At 31.2% G+C, this 23,248-nt stretch overlaps 1 protein-coding gene across 2 annotated transcripts; it reads right to left on the bottom strand.

Annotated features, from left to right (window-relative positions):
• Positions 1–95: 95 nt before the first annotated feature.
• Positions 96–10,415, bottom strand: LOC100162920 (failed axon connections). 2 transcript variants are annotated; one of them, XM_008180960.3, is made up of 7 exons: positions 10,274–10,415; positions 9,469–9,931; positions 2,163–2,365; positions 1,960–2,095; positions 1,743–1,880; positions 1,367–1,657; positions 96–1,246 (listed from the first exon to the last, which is right to left on the bottom strand). In XM_008180960.3, the coding sequence occupies exons 2-7, from the start codon at positions 9,796–9,798 to the stop codon at positions 1,202–1,204; spliced, it is 1,143 nt and encodes a 380-aa protein (XP_008179182.1). In that variant the 5' UTR covers positions 9,799–9,931; positions 10,274–10,415; the 3' UTR covers positions 96–1,201. The 2 variants fall into 2 exon arrangements, with proteins under 2 accessions (XP_008179182.1, XP_008179181.1); XM_008180959.3 differs by having other exon boundaries at positions 10,243–10,391.
• Between the last annotated feature and the right edge of the window lie 12,833 nt (positions 10,416–23,248).

Genomic DNA, 23,248 nt, shown 5'->3' with positions numbered 1-23,248 from the left:
TCAGACCGGCAAGAATTTCTCACCGAACATGCACAAGGAGTGGGTGGATATTGTCTCACACTCTCCCCTAAGAGATTAACAGATAAGACTATAAATATTTTGCAGTTTGTTTTATTCTTAAAGGCTTAATAAAATTATATATAAAAAAAAAATCATACAAACGAGATTCTTCCCATTACACTTGAATGATAGTAGTAAAAGTATAAAATAAATATAAAAAAAAATTCAATATTAATAATATATAGTTATTATTAATATATATATATATATATATATATGTGTGTATTTACAGATACACCTATATACATATATAATTATAAGTGAATAGTTTATTTTGAGAACATGAATATGCTATGAGAATTAGATATTATTACTAGTTAGGTTAGAGTTTCGATACTTATCGAAAAGTCAAAAGGGGGAGAGGAAGAAAGTATGTATTGTTTTCAAATAAATACAAAATAGGTGTTAACAGTTGAATTTCGTTCTTGTTCGTTTTTTTTTCACTTAAATAATAAATTAATTTATACACTTAAAAACATAAAATATATATAATAATATGTATAAAATTATATAAATGGTAGAAAAATTTACATCATACAGAAAGGATATTGTCACCGAAATAGGAAATAATGGATTTTCAACGTTTTCATTAATTAAAAAAATAATAATAAAATGTTATATAATATGTATAGCTAAGCGGAATTGTATCGAGGTCCTATTTGTCTGGTCCCCATTTAAATTAAAGCGTAGGCCCAAACAAACAAACAAGTCTTAACACATAAATAAAATGGATAATTAATTATAATTATTATACTTAAGAGTTATGCATTAGGTTAATACCTGAGCTTCAGATTCGTCTCCCAGTAATAAATTGTAAATTTTTTTTTTTTTTAATTTTTAAAGTATTTTTATTATTATTAAATTAATGGAGTCAATTTTATGAAACATATTAGCTCGCCAACACGAGTATTTAAAATTTCTTGTTGACGAGGACAAAAAATCAGTTCACAAAAAAAATGGATTTGTGGTTATTAATTATAATATGTTTTCATATAACGTTTACGTAACTTATAAATACATCATGTATGATTTTTTTCGTTTTAAGTCAATAGTATAATGATGGGTCGAAAGTGTTGGTGAAATCGCTTAATTTAAAATGATGGTGATGAGTCTGTTTCATTGTAACCAGTGCAAATACCGCTCATTTGTCTTCTGGTTCTTTCTCTCCTTCCTTTTTTCCATCACCCTATAAAACATTTTTGATGAGACACATCTTACAATTATATTTTATACTAAATTGATATTCATCAATTTACGTATTACAGTTTAATCTAAAAAATAATGAGTACAATCGATTATCACTCACTTTTTCATCAGATGGTTCCTTGGCTTCTTTTTCAGTATTCTTGTTTTCTGCGGCCTTCTTGTCTCCATCTTCCTTAGGCTTTTCTTCAACTGGCGGTGGTTTTGGCAAGTGGCTGTTCAAGTCTAGATTCTTACACATGTCTTCCCAGTCAGGGAAACACCGTTCCTTGATGCGGTTTGTGTGCTCCACTAAATTTCCAAAATTGTCCACTAAATAGTCTCGTAATTGGCATTCAACATCTTTGTCTAAAAAGAACAATTGTGCCAAGTTTGCAAAAGCCACTACGTCCAGCTGAAATGAAAGTGAATTATTTTTTTTTATTCAAACAATGAAAGTTTTTACTTATGAATTATTATAATATCAATAAAAAAATTACAATTGAGGGTTCATTTCCAAAGAAATACAATTTGTCGCCTAGAACATCAGATAGAACTTTAAGATCATTTTGTCCAAATTCCAAAATCTCTTCGGGCTTATGAACTCCAATTCCTTGAGCTTTAACTTTTTTTAATCCCTGTGAAAACGAAAATAATTTAATCAAATAATTACATAATATACTACATATAACATATGTTTATTTTTAGCACACACACCTTTCGACTATAACTGTGCTTGAACAAGAAATTAAGAACTCCATTTGGAACCCATGTACCAAGCGCATGTTGCAAGTTCACTTTATATCCTTTGATAACATTTTCTGGAGTTTTTGTCTTCCACCATGTTATCACCCTAAAAAAATTAAAATTAAGTAAATTTAAAAGTAAAAATTTCTAAAAATATAAAGGTAGCAACATACCAAACAAGTTTATTCTCAATCATCGATACCATAGCATGTGATATGTTACGTTGATCTTGGCTCAATGCGGCATCAATGTCTTTGCCAAATTTCTGACTAAGCTCTTTAATAATTAGAGTACTATCAGCAATTTCTTCGCCATTCAATTCAATAAATGGTAACTGTCCTTTTTTGGAACGGTGCTTCATTTTATGATCGACATTCTAAACATAAAAAAATTCGAAATTCAATTAATACAAATACATTTTTAATTGATGTTATTTTCGTTTTGTTAACATTGATTCTACAGAAAAAAACTATTTCTCGTGTTTGAAACCAAATCAAACCAGTAAAATGCTAACTTAATACTTTTGCTGTACTAAATCATGGTCATCATTAATATAGCTGATAGATATTTTCGTGTGTATCCGTCGATGAGTCTAGGGCAACGACTCATCATTAGAGAATAAACGAATTTTCTAGACGTATAAATTAAGGTCAAGAAGCATATGAACTACCGTTTTGTCCCCCCGGTGGACCTTGACGAAATGGTGAACAAATTACCGAAAGATAATATACAGAAAACTTAAATTATAAAACCAACGGCATAACGTATAAATAAATACAACCTGTAGCGTTCTATGTGACACGTTAGGAAGCAATACAAATTCGAAATATTATTGATTAAATTCACTTTCGGTAGCTTTTTTTTGTTATTTCATATTTTGACATAAAAATTATACAAGTACTATATGCTCGTAATATAGTCAGAATAATATTATTTTTAAATATTTAAAAATACAATATGAAAGTTTACTAGGAGAGAAGAAGTATATAAAGTCAATAACCTCGCAACCCGTCCCTCAGGTCGTAAAAACGGTAAGTACCGGTTTTTCCGTACAGTGACTAATAGTATTATAGTAATATTGGCTTTACTCTTTCTATGAATAAGTATGAGGTTTATTTTTTTTTAACTTTATACAGCATAAGAGCTTAAATAAAGAATGTGGCGTGCGATGGCCGATGGAGATATAATTTTGAGAATAAAAGCACACCCTGTTGCATAAATAAGCGAGTCGGCGTGTGCCGCCCAAATATTATGGTCGGCGGCGGCAGCAATACGAGAAAATCCCTTACATACCACCACTACCACCGGGTTTATTGAACTCCCGAGCCGAGAAATACCACAGGCGGTTGTCATGGCGACGGCGGCTAATGGTGTGGGGGTGAGGTCGAGGAGGAGTTTATGGTTCAGACGGCGACAACTGTGTTATTGATCTCTTCACCATTAGCGCACATACACTACCCCTTCGTGCAACAAAAACTCGGCTAGAAACACATTTTTAAAAATAAACCCAACCCAAAATAGTTACTCTTTCTTTTCACTCAGATTTCGATAGGGTTGAAAAACTGCAAACACACGCCCAACCTCGTTTCCACGCCAGATAACCGCTGCTTTATGACATGGTGGAGAGAGGGGGGGTGTTTCCCGTCAAGCACTTAACCATAGTAGTGTTGTAGTACCGTATACTAGAAAAAACACAGCCGACGCCGGTTTTGCCTAACTTTCCCGCCTGCGACATCCTCTCCCAATCTTTTAATTTTGCAGTAATTTGTTTTATCGAAACAACCGCCACTCACATCCTGTACGCTAAATATATCGCATGATGAAACACCAAATGTCGCATAGTCACGCGCAGTGATAATCTGCTTGCTTAGGGCGGTAACCCGTCGTATTCACCCCGAGCATCATGGAAAGTTATCGCTTTAACACAACTATAAGCACTGTTTTTTGGCGATAAGCGAAGCACTCGAATAAACGATAATCGGTTATCGGATCCAAACCATTAGTGATTTACACGCACGCGTTGTGGGTCATTTACACTACTTTGTAAGGCGGTTAATGTATATTAATAAAATTTTAATATAAAGGTCAAGTTTCGTGGGACTCGGACGACCAGTAAAAAAGTCATACAATGGAATGCGCGCTGCATTCCACGAGAGCCACGCGTATTCATCATCACATTATTATTATATTATAGTCACCCGTATAAAAAGTCCCCCTCTGCCGCCCTATTATTCGGTTATACACTTGTACTACACACATCTGTAATCTGTATCGTGCTTCCGTCGATCGAGATCTATACAAGACACACTATAATTAATAATATAAACGTGTGCACTTCCTCGAAGTAACGAACAACAAGAATGTTAAATACACATTAACTCGAATCGACATGCCAGAATAAATACGTCGTGGGACTTGTTATTCGAATGGAAATAATTTTGTAATCACTATTCGATAGTAGACAAATTCACGACGGTTCGATAATAATATCGTCCTGCGAGAAGTTTATAATTATTTTCCTTCTCTACCATGGCTCGTGAGACACCCACCTACCAACACCACCAAATATTATTCTCGTCGTTTGACAAAAGCCAAAAATTCGGGACAACGACGATACAAGTTTTTATTATAGCGAGAATTTCGTTGTTAAAGAGAGCAACGCTAACAACAAGAAATGTTGTGTTTAATTGATCAATGAATAAGAAACGGTAGAGCGTTAAACCGTAGGGCGGAAAATGAGGGACGATGAGACGTAGCAGAGGTCCACGATAACAACGAAGCGGGGATTATTGTCGACGGGCCTTCTCTCTTTATATCAGTTCTCTCATGCACACAATAAACGACCATAATGTTATAATATCGTGTGCATGATATAATATTATTATCATTGTTATAATCGACACAGCGGAGAAGAATACTATTAATTTTTGTCGGTAGCGGCGAAAGAGTTTCGCCGTCTTAATAAGGATGTACGCAATGTGCTGGAATTGATATACGGAACCGCGCGTACAGAACAAATCATAAGAGCGAGCATTATGATAATAATAATTACGTGTAACGAAAAACGCTTATGAAACGCGTCGTTTTAAAAATATTAACTTCCAAAGGCTGAAGCATCGATTAACGTCTAAAACTTGAGACCCCGCAAGGCCACGATGTATAAAATATTATAACAGTGACATCATTATAATACGATTAGTCAGACAGAAACCTATTTTATTACATATAATATCTACAAAATACAATTTGTATAAAAAACCCGATTCAACGCGACATAGCGAAAACTCTTACCATACACGAGATGACAAAACAAACAAATCGCATTGCTACGCTAATGTTCCGAGTGTGGAAGAGGAGTAATTTATAACAAAGATTATAATAATATAATATATTGTATATGCCATAATATACCAACGTGTGTACATTGTAATTATATATCGAAAGTACTCGCGAGCGCAACGTCATGAGAATATTTAAACATATTTTTATCATCATTATCTACTAAGGACTAAGGTTTGCAGCAAGCGGAGGCGGTGGTGGCGCGGAAATAGGAGTCTCGTACACCGCGAGTCCGTGCCAGTTTCCACCGTCGCCAACAGGTTTCGCGCAATACGGACGAACTAGGCGGAGGAATGCGAATATGCGATACGCATTTTACAGCCACCTTAATAAAAATTAAAAACCTGACGTTCACAGAGCTGCATGCATAATTGTTTTCATTAATAATATTAAGTAACAACAATAACACAATACAATTACAGTAGCCAGTAGTTATAGTAAGACCAAGACGTTCGCGAAATATCCGCGAAATACCGCATTATATCCGGTTGAAAGACAACACAGGTAACAATATAATTATTATGCACACAATGCACTATTGTGGTGCACCGAGCGCTGCAGCACACGTCCACATATTATGATGATACACGCGAGGAATAATATCGTCCTTGGTAAGGGGAGGGGGGTATATTATCATTATTATGACGCGTGCGTCTAGATTTTACAGCTACATAACTATATAAAAATATATTATGATTGTGTTGCGGACACAATATTATATTGATTAAAAAACGTCCACAAATGCGGAAGAATGAAAAAAGACACCGTACGCGTACTTATTGTTTTCCAGATACCCTATGGCCTGGTAAAATATAAAATAAATATAACATAAGCGTTTTATTACATTTTACATGCGTTCACGAGATTTGGAATAAAAATAGTTTGGATAGTATGATATTTTTCTTTTCGTATACAAAGATGTACTACTTCTGCCCGTTGAAATTGAAAAGGTGTGGTACATGTGTTTTAGTATTTTTGTATAATATTGTAGTTATAGTTGTTTGTTTACAGCGATAAGGAATGCAGCGTACAAATTCTATATATTATAATATTTAATAGAATAATAACATGTATATTAAAAAGGGGAATTTTATTTAACAATAAACACTGGACTACTACAGCGGACTACGTCAAAGCTAAGAAAAAATAAATTATTATCGAACACAAATGGAACATTTTCACAGTTAATTATTGCGATGACGCAACAGATTTTTTTTTTGTAGTAATAAAATTTGATTTCCCGTTCCTTTTACACAGACGGGATTCTCCAAGGAAAATGAATATTGTAGTAACACGCCGTAGTGATTTCACCGGATTTCTACTTGTTAAAACGTTTCCAGTACTTACAGTGAAAGCGTGTAATACAATATGATAAATATAAGTTAATAAATATTTGTACAATCGACTTATTTTATTCTTTTTAAAATAGGAAAACCCACGATAACAGTTTTCATAATAAAATATATTTTTTCTCCGCCGCCAACATTGGAAGTTTGTATGACGCACAAATTATAAACTTATTGACAGAAATCCACTACCCAGTCTATAATATTTATTATTTTTATTTTATCGAGTATTGGATTACCAATTGAACAACTCCAATTTGGACAAGGAAATTATTTATAATACATTTTAATTACTTAGCAAGCCACCCGTATTTATTCCCAACCGTTACGAGTTTTATCACAAACCAATATTGAACAATTATAGCGAGCGGCGGTTTTTATTGGGCGTTAGGAATTTCAACTATCGTAAAAGATAAAACTCGTGAAAAAGTTCTCAGTAACGTCCTTCCCAACATAAATAATAAATAACGCTAATAATAAATCTTTGACAATATTATGGCCGACTGGAATGCCTATGGTTTGATATACGTCTAAAATATAAATTAATAAAAATAGTGTGTTAGAATTTATAATAAATATTAAATTGTAACGGCGACCATAGACAAATAGCATTCACTAGTTTATTTACGATACACTTGCATTTTTAACATTCATAATCGTGTAATGAACGCCGAAAGGTCAAAAACAAAATGATAAACATTTTCCTGTCAATGAATTTTAAATACCTATTCTAGCAAAGTTTTACCTACACGAGTACACAGGTCAAATTAATATCTATATTAGATTGTTTATTGTTACACAATTTTAAATTCTGGACACCAAACAAAATTGTTATTTTCAATAACAATAATATTAAAAAACATAGTATTAAGAATAACATACATCATGCACATGTCAAATTGTTTTAACTTGGACAAAAACACGTGCAACCATATGCACATGTGGAGAATATTGTAGTTCCCATGCATTGTTGTATAAAGATGAACAGTTTAACGATCTACGAGTATGAATGTCTCACGTTGATTAAAATAATATATTGTGGTAGGTATTATATTATATGACGTATTAAAATACAATATGGGAGCAGGGCGTTTTCTAATTAAATATTAAAATAAGAGTTGATATTATCAACAATTATTTCTAATGGTCTTAGTTATCTTTAGTAGGCACTGGCCAGTATTAAATACATTTTAAATATAAATTAATAAAAAATGTCCAGTAATTTTCATAAGACATTAATACCACAAAAGTATAAACCATTAAAAGCGAATCATAGTCCATTTAAAATAACTACAAACTTTTTATGGGAATGTGTAATTAAAATATATATAGGTAATCTATTTTTAATTGTTTTTATCCGATAAATTAATTTAAATTATACAGATAAAAAAAATAAATTCATCAAATTCTGAAATTGATACCACAACATTTTACAATATAACTATTCAAAATTTATTATTTTGATGTGATTAAATTTAAAAGTCAAGTGACCATCAGTTGAATAAGGTAAGTAAAATAATAGGTATGTAGAATACACTAACATATTAACAAATTAGATAGTAGTAATTTTTTTTTATCTGATACATACATTTGGTTTAAGTTAAAATATCTATTAATGCAAATATAACAGTCAATGGTAAGTTATGCTTGTTATGCATACCCATTAATAATTAATAACATGATGTGTCACTTTTTAAAATCAATTTGTTCTATCTTACTTTTTAACCAGATTATTAGATCTGTGTAACGTGTCAAACATGGCTGTTCTACTTTTATCATTATTTTTATCGTCAAAAGGTGATAGTTCAATTTCCTACCAATTAGAGGCTTATTTGCTCTTTATCTAGTTCATGTTTAATTAGTTCTACCAAAAAAACTAGATGGTTTACATACTTAAGTGCCTATACAATATAATTTTAGTTAGAATTTCTGATGAACATTTGACAGTTTTTTTTATAGATATCTCTATAAAATTAAAAATGATTAGAATACAAAGTATAATAGACAAATGAAGCTATCATAAATAAAACATATACAAATACCTAAACTATTTATAAAGTTAAAGAACCAATTATCATTAATATTTGATTTCAAACACAGGATATAACTATTGACTGCTCAATAATTTAATATTGTATAGTAAATAACTGTATCATTATAATACAATATTATATTATTTATTATCTACCTAATTCTGTACAGTAAAACATATCTATATTTGCTTCAAAAACAAATAACACCTAACACATAAGTTATAGTTAAATCACTATGTTTTAATATTCATCGTTTTGGGTACTGTTCCTATGAGAAATTATTTTAGTAGGCATATCATGAAAATATGAATATTAATTTTTGGTTGAACCGTAAAAATACTACATTATACTAGGCAATAATTCAATTTAACTTTTTTGGGACCAATTGTTTAAAACCTTACCTAAATATTTAGAAACTTCAGAAATTTTTAATAATTTGCGACAGAATTTAGAGAAAATGTATAAAATGGTTACCAAGTATACGTGCATTCAAATCATTTAAGTAGACTTAAGGAATTAAATGATGGACGATCAGTCAATTACTCAACAATCAGTAACTTTCGGATGAAAAAGTTAATGTTATGGACTTGCCACAATCAAGGGTAATGATAATACAAGGAAAATATCACCCAACCACTTGGGTAGGTACCTACCCCCGGGGGTGCTAGGTGGTACCTTGGGAAAGCGAGTACCACATTATCTAGGCATAGAATATAGCTAGTGCATAATATTATTAACAGGTAGGTGTAACTAGTACTTGCCTCGTATTTGAGTCCAGCCAGCCTGAGCCATGTCTCCACCTTGAGGCAGTACGGTGACATGGACGGGATGACGGGCGTGCGCGAGAACTGGTACAGGTACACGACGTCCTTTTCGAAGTTCTGCTTCTTCACGGTGAACTTTGGCTGCGGTGGTTCGACAGGAGCGGCGGGCGTCGCTACCTTATCGTCCTTCTCCGCCACCGCTGGTTTCTTGTCGTTGTTCTCCGTCTGTTTGTTGTTGGTCTCGGCTACGGTGTCAGCGCCGTCCTTTACCGGTTCTTTGACGTCCTGCGGGACATTCTTCGTCTCTTCCGTAGTCGCCGTAGTCATTTTGCTGGTTCTTGTGTCGTGTAGTGCGATAGTGATAGTGACTGGTTTGCGCGGCGCTACGGTCTGCTACGAGGGTTGGCGGGCTGTGTACACGCGCTGCTCTCTATGCGCAGCGGCAACGACAGTTAAAACTCTACACAGAAAACAAACGACGAGATTATACAATTATATATTTTATTATTATTCCGTTTAAAGGCGTTTCTACCCACACACACACACACACACACACACACTCTCTCACACAGACATACGCAAACACACACACACAAACACACGAGAGAACTAAAAGACGTGCGTATCGAGAGGAGACCCGCGCACGACAATATAGTGCAACTTAAGCGGAAAATATAAAACGTTATTGGAACGCGCGTCTCTCGTTACTCGGTGTGCTGTCCGCAAACGGACGTCGGGTGGTTAAAATATGTGGAAAAAAAAAATACGAACGAAATACAACAGAAACCAAGAAAACACGTACCGGCAGGAAAAGGACGCGACTTCGAATGCACGAATGACAAGCGGCGGCGGCGGCCGGAGCACGGGTCGGTGCAGCCGGGTATCGCGTTGGTCAAGAGTGACGCTAACCCGGCACGCACGCGCATCGCGAACCACTTTTGACTAACGTGCGGCCGCCGCACCGCGCCGCCACGCCCTTTCCATCGACGCCGTTGCCGCCGCCGCCGGCACCACCACCGGTACGAGTCTGCCGCCGTAGAGCCGTACAGTGTTGTTCTATCGCAGGGATATAATATATTATTATTATTATTATCGCCGCTTAAAAAATGTTACCTAGTCTTACAGCGGTTTACACGATAATAATATTTTAACGGCCTTTTACTTTTGGTCGATCCGATTTTCACGTCGAAATTGCCTGGGACTTGGTTTTTTTTCCATGTCCAGCAACGACTAAAATAATGTTTTAATTTGTACAACGACTGCAACTCATAAATATACATCATAGTACGATCTGGCGGCGACGACGCATGTGTTTTCTCACGGCTTTCTCGACGCGCCCTCGTCCCTTTCACATACGATATAATATTATTAATAATAAAAACACGGTGCGACGGGTAGTCACCGCCACACCAAATACCAACAAAGAAATTAAATGAAAAAAAAAAAAAATAGATACCACTTTTGACACTTGTTGACCTGGGTTGGCGGCCGTCCGTATGCGCGCCTGGAAAACTTCATATCAATAAACATGTATATAACTTCGGTATAAAATGTTCAATGTTCATGTTTGTATAACGAAGGTTTACCCTTCCCTACCAATAACCTAGTCACTTAGTCACTACTATATATATACATACGCACCACCCGACCACCGTCCACCACATATATATACGCGCCACCACAGACCACTGAATGTATCGAGGTGTGGTCATTTTTATCCTTGTTCTGTAGAGCCTATACTATAAGTAATCAAATGTCGATTGTCAATGATATGTTTTCGGGTGCATCGTATGCACTGTGTTATGTATACAATGTTATAACTTATACATCATAGGTATTTAAATCTTATCTATACATAATACATTAAAATCATTTATATATTATATTGTAAATTGTAATTGTATCGATTATCGACTCGAATGATGTTGACCGTTTACAATAAAGTTAATCATTGATTTTCAAAGCGCACTCCACCCCGGTGCACGGGACCCACTATTATGATCCCTTGATGTATGTGAGACATTCAAAATGATTTATGCTTAAACATTAGGATCTTAGCTAGCTACATTGTGAAGCGTAACAATTCTTGTAAATTATGACTACCTCTATGGCTATATTTTACTATCAAAATATTATTAATAATAGGACATGGAGTAAGCTAGTCTTAGTATATATATATAAATATATTATATAGATCTTAGTCCGTGTAATATGACTATAGGACCTAGGGGGAGATTGATGCACTGATACAATTAACTGTACTGTGTCCAAAGAAATACACAGGGACTCTGGAAGTCTGGACTCCGGAGACCAGCATTCAGGATGTAGTAGTAGTACCCTTGTGCAAAGGACCAAAAGGTCCAAGGCGTAGAAAGGAGAATTCTTTTTCCGATGACAAAATATCATCATGGATGATGGAATTATAAGAGTACAAGATAGCGCAGGAGGTAAGAAGATAAAGAATTAATAATTGTATTATGGAAGAGAACGCTTATTCGAACAATAAAGCAGAGAAACTGTGACTGAATATAATGATTAACTCTCGAATGCTTTTATATATTATTATCGTAATACTATATTCTTCAGCGTTGGTACACGCTGTACAACAGTTTTATTTTTAAACGTGTATATTTTATCGACTTTTAAGTTTATTTTATTTTAATAACGGGTACTTGTACGTTACCCTGTGTAGGTCAGTGGTGGTCCAGGGCTTAATTTGGGTGGGGAGGGGGGGGGGCATGGGAGGCAAAAATACAAAAAGTTCCAAAATTGGCTAAACACAGTTTAAAACAAAGGAAAACTACGGCGATTTGGGGGGATGCCCCTTTGCCATCCCGTAGATCAGTAACTGGTGTAGGTTTCTATTAAACCGAAAATAAAACCAATATTTATTAAATACAAAATACACCTATAACAAAATAGGTAAATCTAAATTTCAAAAAATTTGCTTATATGCATTAAGTGCGTATATGGACTATAGTGGGTGTACACTGTACTTCCTTTGATGATTAATGAATAATGACATAATAATATTATACGTGTGCAGTGTGCGACAGTCATAATACTATACATTCAAATATAAAATATTTAATACTTAGCCTTATTTACATATTATACGCTATTCATAATCATACCTATAGGTACGCACAAATATATGAATATGTTTATAAATGTGTATCTTAGTATAGTATGAAGTACCTACTCGGTACTCGCATGGGTAATATAATACTTGAGGTTGTAATGAATAATGATTGTAGGTAGGCTATTATTGTTTACTGTTCAGCATTATATAAAATACATATATAACAATGTATAATGTATACACGGGTATATAATATAATTATATTATATAGAAAATACGAATATTGAAAAATATAAACAAAAATATTTTTACAGATAGTAAAGTATAGTATAGTTTTTAATTATTAATTATAATACTAATTAGACATTAGTCATTATAATAGATTTTTAGACAACTTTTTAACATATTTTTATAAACTGTTAGATATGTAATATTGTAATGTCGTACACCTACACATATTTAAAAGATTCTCTTTTTAACTAAGAGTTTCTGATTTTCTTACATCGCAGCAATCCAGTATGTACCTACTTATATAATGCCAATAATACAGTTTGAGATTAACATTAATATTATTTAAATATTAGTTAAATTCTATTTGGTTAACCATTGCCATTTTAATGGATGACTATTCCAGTATACTGATTATACTAAATGTATATAAATATATATTATATTAAGAGATAAAATAGAGATGACTAATTTTATAATTAAAATATGATGTGTAAATGGATACTTATATAAACATTAAATTTTAAAACTCTTCACCTAATGAAATTAAATACAAAATATAGGTACTATAAGTTAAGATTGTTTATGTAAAAATATAACCTTATAATTGTAAAATTATTAAACATAAAAATACACTAAGATTAAAGATTTTATTTCGATAAACTACGATAGATAGTTTCTGTTGTCTAGTTTTCAAATTAAGTCAAAATTAACACAATGCGCAATGTACATTTTAAAATGTTGAACGTGTTATACCAGGAGCGGACTGGGGTAAAAAATCGGCCCGGGCGATCATAGGTAAAAGCCCAAAAATTACACAAATATACATTTTTTAATGGCAATAGCTATCATTAATATTAAGCAAACCAAGCTACAGTTTTATAGATTGCATAAAGTAGGTACCTATTGATAAAATAATCACGGTCCACTGGCCCAATAAACCTGCGAGGGCCCGCAATCATAACAGCCCAGGGGGCGATCACCCACTTGCCCTTCGTTCCAGTCCGCCCCTGTGTTATACATATATTACCATTGATTATAAATATTTATTTATAATCGATGATATTACCCATTAATCTATATAGGTAATATTTTATATTGGGTATTGTTATTTTTTGGTATAGGTACACCGTAGTGTACACTTTAGAAATAAATATTTCTTTATCTGTATAAAAGACTGTTAAGGTTAAGGTTAAGGAATTGTTAAGGTTAATATTGAATTTAAAATGTATTTTAAGAAACAATTTAACTAGTAAATATGAAGAAGAAAGGCGTTTACATAAATTAAATAATTTCTGGGACCGAGAATAATAGGAATCATTAAATAATTTTGCTTCTTTTTTATATAATATGATGGAGAATTTTTATTACCCCATTTCCGCTAGCATAAATTTAATTAAAAGTTGATTTCATTATTTCAGTTGTAAACGAAAAACTGTAGTACAGCAGTGTATAATAATCTATAAGTATAAAATTATATAAATGCAGGCCCATAAAAATAAAAAAAGACAATGACTATTTTTAATTTTTTTTTTTTATAGAGTTCTCTTTATTGAATTAAGAAAAAATAATATTCTTGCAATTTATTATCTAGATGACTAGATAACACAAAATTATTGAAATTATACACCAACTTTTGAAATTATAGTGTTCCAAAAAGTCCCCGGAAGCCGTTAAAAAGTTTGCTTTTAATGTTCCTTAAAAGATAAAAAAAAATGAAACATTAAAAAATTACTGACTATTTTATATCAAAGTACCAACCTATAATTATTATTTGTTTTTTTATAGTAATATAAGTAAATCATATTTTGAAACTGATTGTCCAAATTTATGTATAAAATATTTAATAGTTGGCATAAAAAAATGGAAAGAAAAATGAATTAACAATAATCTAGTATATTATGTACCTTATAGCTATGGACTTAACTGCATACTTATCTAATGGGATATCCGGCTATATAATATATGCAAATGCATTATAATTTTATGGTAAATAGCAACTGTCATATTTAATAAATCTATTGCAAAACAATCATTCATCATTACATTTAATGCAATTTTAAATGCTTATGTTGGGTTATTTATATTACACTGACTAAAGAAAGGTTATAATGTTTTTCATGTTTTTATAGTACTCGGTATTCATATATTATATTCCATGTTTTATCCATTAGGTACAACGTTGGTGTATGTACGTCATTTGTTTTTATTATCTTTTTTAGGAGATTAGAATGTTTTTTTAATATAATATTCAATAGTCGAATATCAATTATATTTATCTAAATAAATATGTACAATAAACAACAAATATTCTTTTAAATATTCTTCTTTTTGGAATGTTAATGTTATCACTTATCAACATATTTATTTTAGAAATTGTTTACTGAATCGCTTATTAATATATCTATCTATAGCAATAGATCAGAGTCTGTAAACATGTTCCACGAAACGAGCTGTAAGAATTGTGCTGTGGCCTGTGGACCAAGCAAATGTTATAATTTAAATACTTTTATAATATAATATTTAAAATTTAAATATATTATCTTGTATATTTTGGTTAATTATTCTAGATTTGTACATGATATCAGCTATTACTATTCAGCTGGCATACGTATGTGTTTGGTAAATACTAGTTTATTTCATATTAAAATTATTTGAATTAATTTAAAAGATGGATAGAAAAGTAAATAAAGTAAATATTTAGAAATGCACCTATACTGTTTCATGTGTTTAACCTAACTAAGGTTTTGTTCATATTTAAATGGTAGAAAACAGTGTGTTAGAATTAATGACTTGCAGTCTGATACTCTGATTACTCCCGTGTTCCTTCAGGTATTCGTATTCCTGAATACATATTATTATTGTCAGCACTTCTATAATCTGTTTGCTATTTGTGTAAATGGTATAATGTACCGAAAGTTATGAGTTATTGTTAGTTCCTTATTTTTTCTGATAATATAATTTTTTTCTTACATTAAGCTCAACTGTTGATTTGTCAGCATCTCTAGGAAGATTCATCAATTAAATGACTTTATGAACAGATAAATTTAGTCTTTCTTTGAATTTACTTCAAAATGTTATATTATGAATTATTCGAGAATTTTCTCCGATTTATGTATTGGGGCCATATTTTCTTACCATCAACCGTTAGGCTAATTTCTTTATAGAGTGTTTACTCTGTACTAAATATTCAATATGTATTTTATATGACATAATATACAGCAAAACATTTCAGGGAGTTGGAGCTGAAGTCAAAAACAAAACTGGTCTCTCTGCCTAGGCTAAAGAATGTCGTTCGTATAATAGGTTAGCATGACGTTCCTCTGCAAGGAAAGTTGAGGAATCATAGATATGTTTTTGGGTATAGTGCAGTAGAAAAATATCTAGTAGCATGCTACAATTTGTTAGGAATTAAATTAATTTTTTTTTAGTGATTTGCGTTCCTATGGCAATAAACAAAGTGTTACGAAAATATTCGTAAACATCGTGACTCAGTGACTGTGTGTATAGATTTACAAATTGCAATTATTAGTGTTATTATTATTATTATATTTTAGTATACCTACACATTGATACATTATTACGCTTGCCCGTTGAATATAAGGTATCTGCGGGAACGAACAACGGTTTAATTTAGAATTCGGATTCAGATTAAACTATTAAAGATGTCGTGCTTGACGCTTGTGTAGTTGTGTTATGTTTTGACACCCCGTTACTACGACGATACCGATGTGTCATCGTGTTGTCACTCTCAGTACACAAACACACGCAATGCCACTGTGGTGTTGTTACTATACTTACTTTTTACCCGAGGTCTCGGTGTAGTTGTTCACATACTGCAGTATATAATATGATTATTTACCTAAAAGTTATAACACAAGTACCTACACAACGGTTTTCGATTGAAATAGTTTTGATTTTAACCTTGAGCGTTCGTGTACAGTGTACTAATAAGTAATACTAATTAATACATTTAGGTATAGTATAGGTACTGTACGTGTGTACGACGGACGACTGCACTACCTACCAATATATAATCAATTAATATATTAAGGCCCCCACCCCAAATATACGTTTTTAAGGGGCTCTTGGTATCTAAACCAAGTCTTTGCAAAAAAAAACTTTCTCTTGCGTTCAATGTTTACTTAATGGCTAATATACATACTTAAATATGAATATTTTGGAAGAACATAATATATGGAACCATATATCAATATATTAGTAATTTTTATTCCAGTATTTGCTGAAACAATCATAGTAACACACAAAAATATAAAAAATATGATTAGGTCTTTTTAAATACGTATAATAACTATATAACTAATACGGCTATAATAAACATATTATTGTACTCGTATTATTATTTATTATTATAAAATATAAAATATGAATAAAAAATGTAGGTATAGCTACTAAAGTACTGAACTACCGGGCTACCTACTTATTTTATTTTTAATTTTAACTTTGATTTTCTAAAACTGTAGCCCCCGTAAGTTGTAACTAATAAATCCTTCTACGAGTTACGATCATGATATTATTTTGTATAATATATATTATATATTATATTGTATCATAATTAATTTAAATCATATCCATCAGCAAATAATAATACATATTACAAATGCGTATAACCTATACCCTACCTTTCTATTTATTTATATAGGTATATGATAACATAATATACATTTTACTATTTTATCCTGTATGGTTGTAGTTGTTGTGCCATTTATATGATATGACACGTATTTTGCACAAACCTATATCTATTATTATGACATACAGCAATACAGTAATTCTAAATACGTTTGTGCATAAAAAAATAATCATTTATTTAGTGTTTTTATTGATTTGGTTGGGTTTTTTTCTACGAACCGACGTAACATCATAGGAAACTAAAATACCTTGCGTCAATTAAAATCAATTTGCACATCTAAAACAATAAAAATAATAATAATAAATTGGCACTAAAAAACAAAGTTGCTTAGAAAAGCGCAGCTGTTGTCGGGCTTTGTCGACGTTGCAGTTGTATTTTTTAGGGGTAGGTATTTGTCCTCCCTTAGAGTGTACCTGGATTCAACACTATATATAGATACTCATGAGTTATGAGATTTTCACCGTCAAAAAGCAAAACGTTCTTTGTATCACAAATTACAATCGGTAGTACCTATAATAATACGTTACAAGAGGATTCCTTTTAAATTAAACATTTATTTTCTCAAAATGTATTGACGTTTTTGGAAATCTAATGGATTCAAAGAATGTAAATAAAAAAACAGTGTTTAACTTTAAAGAATTACGACGTTGTGATATGGGCGCCAATGGGCTATGAGTTATGACTGATGAAGTGATAAGTGATAACCATGAATATTAAAATTAGTGAATTTTGTATTTCCGTGGTAAATTAATAAAACAATATTACAGCGTTGGATTTATGGCGAACTTTAGGTTGGAGTGGATGGTCGATACCTCGTGGGGGATACATAAAGAAGAGAAAATAAAAGGGACAGAGAAGTGAAGACGGTGCGCAGAGACGTTATTAAAAGGGTAGGTTTATTGTATCGTGTATATGCAGGTAAGAGCGCGGAAAACATATAATAATACACCCGAGTCGTGCAAAGACTGTGACGAGAGCTGTTATATAATGCGTTTGTCTGTGGCTGACGCGCGTTATATCGCGTGGATGAATGCAATTTGTTTCGCGGCAGCGTCAATTTAAAATCGATTTCGGTTCGCAGTTTACTCTCAGCGGCCGCACGAACCAGACAATAACGCATACCTACAATAATATATTCAACGGAAACAACGATGTTTTGCAGCCAGAAAATGATCGAATAATAACATAATATATAAATATATAATAATATATACAATAGTCCAACACGGGGGAGGAGAATTTCGTCTGATAAAGTGTACTCCATATTAGTATATTACCATATAATATATTTATGCACACCGTACAGTGTTCGGAAAGAATGCGTTCATGAACGCAAACTTATTGCGTTCACTTCATATTTTGCGAACGACACTTGAACGTCACTCACTTAGATAAAAATATAAAACATGAACGTGAACAAAATTCATATTTTTAACAAAATTGGACGGTTATTTGGTCTTTCAATTGAAATTCCTTTTTTAAAACTTATTTTTAATATTAGTCTCAAGTGTATTCATATAATATAAGTGTATAGGTACAGTATTAACTATTTAAGATTTTTGAAACTTAGCTTTGCAAATTTCAATACATTTTGTACCCCACTATACCGTCGGTCGCGGTGATTATATATTTTGATAATACCTATATGGTTATATTATGTAACTCTGTAGACTGTTAGAGTATTTTATTTTATAATTAATAATATTATAATCATAGATGTATACAACAACTAGATAGTTGTCTCCTTCTTATCATCGAAGTCAGCCGCCATTTACAAAGCAGGTAATGCACAAAATAATATTATCACAATATATTATAATAATATGTGTATGAATAAATGTAAAATAAATGTAAACATTGCCAACTTTATAAACAGCGGCCAACTTTAACATTTCCACATTGGTCACAACATTACTGTAGCATAAAGACTATACCTATGATTATCTAGTTGTTCTATATATCTATGAGTATTGAGTATAATAGATAATATGATTGTATATTGTATATCTATGTTATTATTAGGTATATCAGATTTAATTGGTGTTATATAAATATATAAATGTAGAGCTATTTTTTAAAAATGATTTATACTTTACTTAAAATTATATATAAAGATTATAAAATTATACGAACCTAATTTTAATGTTCGACCAGATGAACATGTTATTTTTTTTTAAGAACGTGAAGCTGATGAACTTGAACGACTTCAATTTTCAAGTGAACTTTTTGAACGTTTTATATTTATATAGGTATATTAAAAGAATCATTTAGACCTGGATATGAAGAGCTATATACTGAGAAACAGAGAAATAACGACGTGCCTGCACGGTCACGGGTTTTAGCTTTTATACAGATCTCGCACATAAGAAATCAATAGGTAGGTATGTATTTTGTCAACAGTTGTTATATATAGTCATATAGATATAAAATATGCTTATAAATTTAAATATATTTTGGTATATTAATAATATTTATAGCTGCAGGTAGACTGTGCTAGTATTATAATTTATAAACATATTAGATACTATGTTAATTTCAGTAGATGATAATATGATATTACCTATATTATATAGCATTATAGCCATATACACGCATAACAGTATTAATTATATTCTTGTATAGACGTAGACTTGTGGATTCTATACGTCGTATATAATATTACTAGCTGAACCCGTGCACTCCGTTGCCCGTAAAATATAGCAACTCTTAAAAAAATTATGATTGTTCAACTTTTTTTGGGTGTAACTTGCTGCAGTAAGTGCAACTCAGCCACCCTAGTAGTTGATGTTCAATAATTTAATTTGATGCAAGCTTTTACTTGATCTACCTGAATAACCAATAATAAATAAATACTAATTTCTACTGTAAACTGTAACCAATAGCAACTATTAATAAATAAAAATAAAATTTCCAATTTCCGTCATGAACCTCAATATCCCTATTTGAGCACTTCTTTAAAATGCGAATTTCAGGAAATCCTTTCTTATTGCACGGTAAAAATATGAGAAGAACCTCTATTCCAAATTTCAAGTTCGTACGTTGCGTAGTTTTTGAGTTACAGCGATTAGTGACTAAGTGGTATTTGGATTTTATATGTATAGATTAAAAAACTTTTTACACAGAAATTGTTTTAAACAAATAGTCCATACAAATATGAAGAGAAAAATTGGCTTTTCTATTTAAACAAAGTAAGTTGTATTATGCTTGTGCATGCGCATACTTAATGGGTTAAACATTTGAATTTTTTTCGAAAATCTATAATCCCTTTTACCTCCAGAAAACCCCATTTCGGCCCAAGATTATTGAGCTGAAATATTTAATAGTACTTCATAGCTTCATAGCACGCGTGATACAGCGTGAACACACTGTATGATGATAAATCATTTCACCTATAGGTACAATATATTTTTTGAATCGTAACAAATTATTGTTTTATTATACGATATAAATTATACTATATGTATAGACATGTGTTGGTATATAATATTTAATATTTATATTCCACAGTGTATATGATTAAAAATTTAAGCATACACATATACTTATATTATACACCTATACAATCTACATAATATACGTCTGAATTGCGATGAGAATAATGAATATAAGAAAATGAGGGTAAAAAAATAAAAACTGCATAATAATATAATATGTACTTGGATTAAATGCGCAAAACAATTCATGGATAAACATAATATATGCCCACACTGTATAACATAGGCGTAATCTTTGGGGTGCAAGACCCTTCCCTTGCACGCGGCTTGAAATTTTTTAGGTCATGCAATAGTATCATTTTTCAATAGGGGTGAGGTAGTTCAATATATTTTTCAAACATGAAGGGACAGTGCAACACGCACTACTACCGTCCTTCGTTCAGCTATAGTTAACCATTGTATTATTATAGAATTCTTTTCTAAATTTCAAATTAATTTAAGTATACCTATCATGTATATATTTTGAGTTTTGGGTAAGAACATTTTCTGTACAAGCGTGTCGATTTTTCAGATATTTTAATTTTCAAAATGGATATGGGCATGTGAAATATCACAAATTAAAAAAGTTCATATCTCGCTTGAAAATTTAATATCTAAAAAAATGCCTACGTTTAGCACACTTAATAATTTTACCCAAAGCTTTGACAATAGGTAAATTGGTCAAATCAAACTGATATAAAAAATAACATCATACTATGATACTATAGTGAACGAAAATGTTATATGAGTACGTTTGCAAGACTAAGGCAACAAACGCATGGTATAGCATCCTCTTAATACGTTTTTATAAAATATAAAGAGTTTAAGAAAATGAGAAGAGTTAAAAATACACTAATTCAATTCTCTATTTTACTACTTTTATAATCATCAATTATAATTAAAATTTTATCCAAAAATCTAAAATACATCAACTACTGAAATTCGTAAGTGATGATTGATTAGAGGTAACGTATTATTGCTTCTCAACAACCTCAAAGTTACTTTTTCTCATATTCGATTAATTTGCAATACCACATACAGATAGCTCTATAATAAAATAAGTATATAGTTTTTAGTTTTTACAAAAAAACAAATACTTATACCTAGCCTGATAATAGCAATACTTCAGAAAACGTAACTAATACATTTTTAGATTAAAATTTTTAAAAATATGTTACTTTTAAGTTTTAGTTTGATGTAATTAAGATGTTTCAAGTTACAATGCTACACAAATATACAATACATATTACTGCAAATGGTTCGGTTTTGGTATAATTTGTTAGCTTTAACACACACTCACTCAGTCACACCCATTTTTTTGTGTCATACATATATATACTATTGTAGTCTATATTCTATAACTATAAATTCCAATATACCCTGTATTATGCTTCATTTAATTTATGTTCGTATAATTGGTTAGGTAGGTATACTAAACGGTTTAATAGGTAGAATGGAATTTTTGACAGCAGAGGAACATTATGGATTTTATTACCTCGCCTCTATTAAAGGCAATAATCCTTTTATTAATGTTTAAGAATTCAACTTGAGTCATCGTGTATCGTACATTTTAAAGTTAAATTAAATAGAATTTTAGAGGAAGAAAAAATTACGGGAAATCATATCATATACTATTGTTTATTCATCCCGTTTGAATATTTAATAAAATTTTTATAAGACTACTACGAATATGTAATATATTATTATAATAATTAATATTATATATACATTCGACACACGTGCGTAGTATACCCTATTATAATATTGTGTCTTCAATTTGTGAACTGTTGCAAAGGTTAAGTGTTTCGTCACTGTATAGATTTATGTTTATTAGTATGTACAAGAATACTATAAATAGTAATTAAATATGAAATTATTTGTGATTCAAATTAATTTTATTGTACTTTAAGATAGTTAATTTTCTTTTTTTTTTATATCAATGACACAAATACACGATTAATACGCTAATGGCTTAGATAATAATATTATAGAAGCTTATAGCTATATAGCTGAGACCAATTATTTAAAAACAATTTTGATTGTATCTTATTATGTCGTATTAATTCTTACGAAACAGATATTTGTAATGTACACATTGCATTCGTGTTCCAATATGATATGAACAATTTTAATACTGTCCAAAACTATTTATGCAATAAAATTACCGAATAGCCAAGATAGCGTTATACAGAGTGATTCTTTTACCATAGAACAGTCAATTTTTGTTGTTTTTTTTATAAAAGTGTAAATATAATTTAAGTTTCAAAAACTAATTTTATTAGAACTAATTTGTAACTACCTACTTTTATGATTATAATTTTTAGTTAATTATTTATTTTA

The sequence above is a fragment of the Acyrthosiphon pisum genome, chromosome A3 (assembly GCF_005508785.2).
Source record: "Acyrthosiphon pisum isolate AL4f chromosome A3, pea_aphid_22Mar2018_4r6ur, whole genome shotgun sequence".
NCBI lineage: Eukaryota > Metazoa > Arthropoda > Insecta > Hemiptera > Aphididae > Acyrthosiphon > Acyrthosiphon pisum.
This window is presented reverse-complemented; position numbering and strand designations above follow the sequence as displayed.

What these genes read in the sequence shown, in the direction of transcription:
- LOC100162920 (XM_008180960.3), bottom strand. Translation starts at nt 9,798, where the DNA reads ATGACTACGGCGACTACGGAAGAGACGAAGAATGTCCCGCAGGACGTC. An exon ending in TGGCTGGACTCAAATACGAG is followed by an intron (nt 2,366 to 9,468) that starts GCAAGTACTAGT and finishes TTTTATGTTTAG; the next exon opens with AATGTCGATCATAAAATGAA. An exon ending in AGGAACCATCTGATGAAAAA is followed by an intron (nt 1,247 to 1,366) that starts GTGAGTGATAAT and finishes AATGTTTTATAG; the next exon opens with GGTGATGGAAAAAAGGAAGG.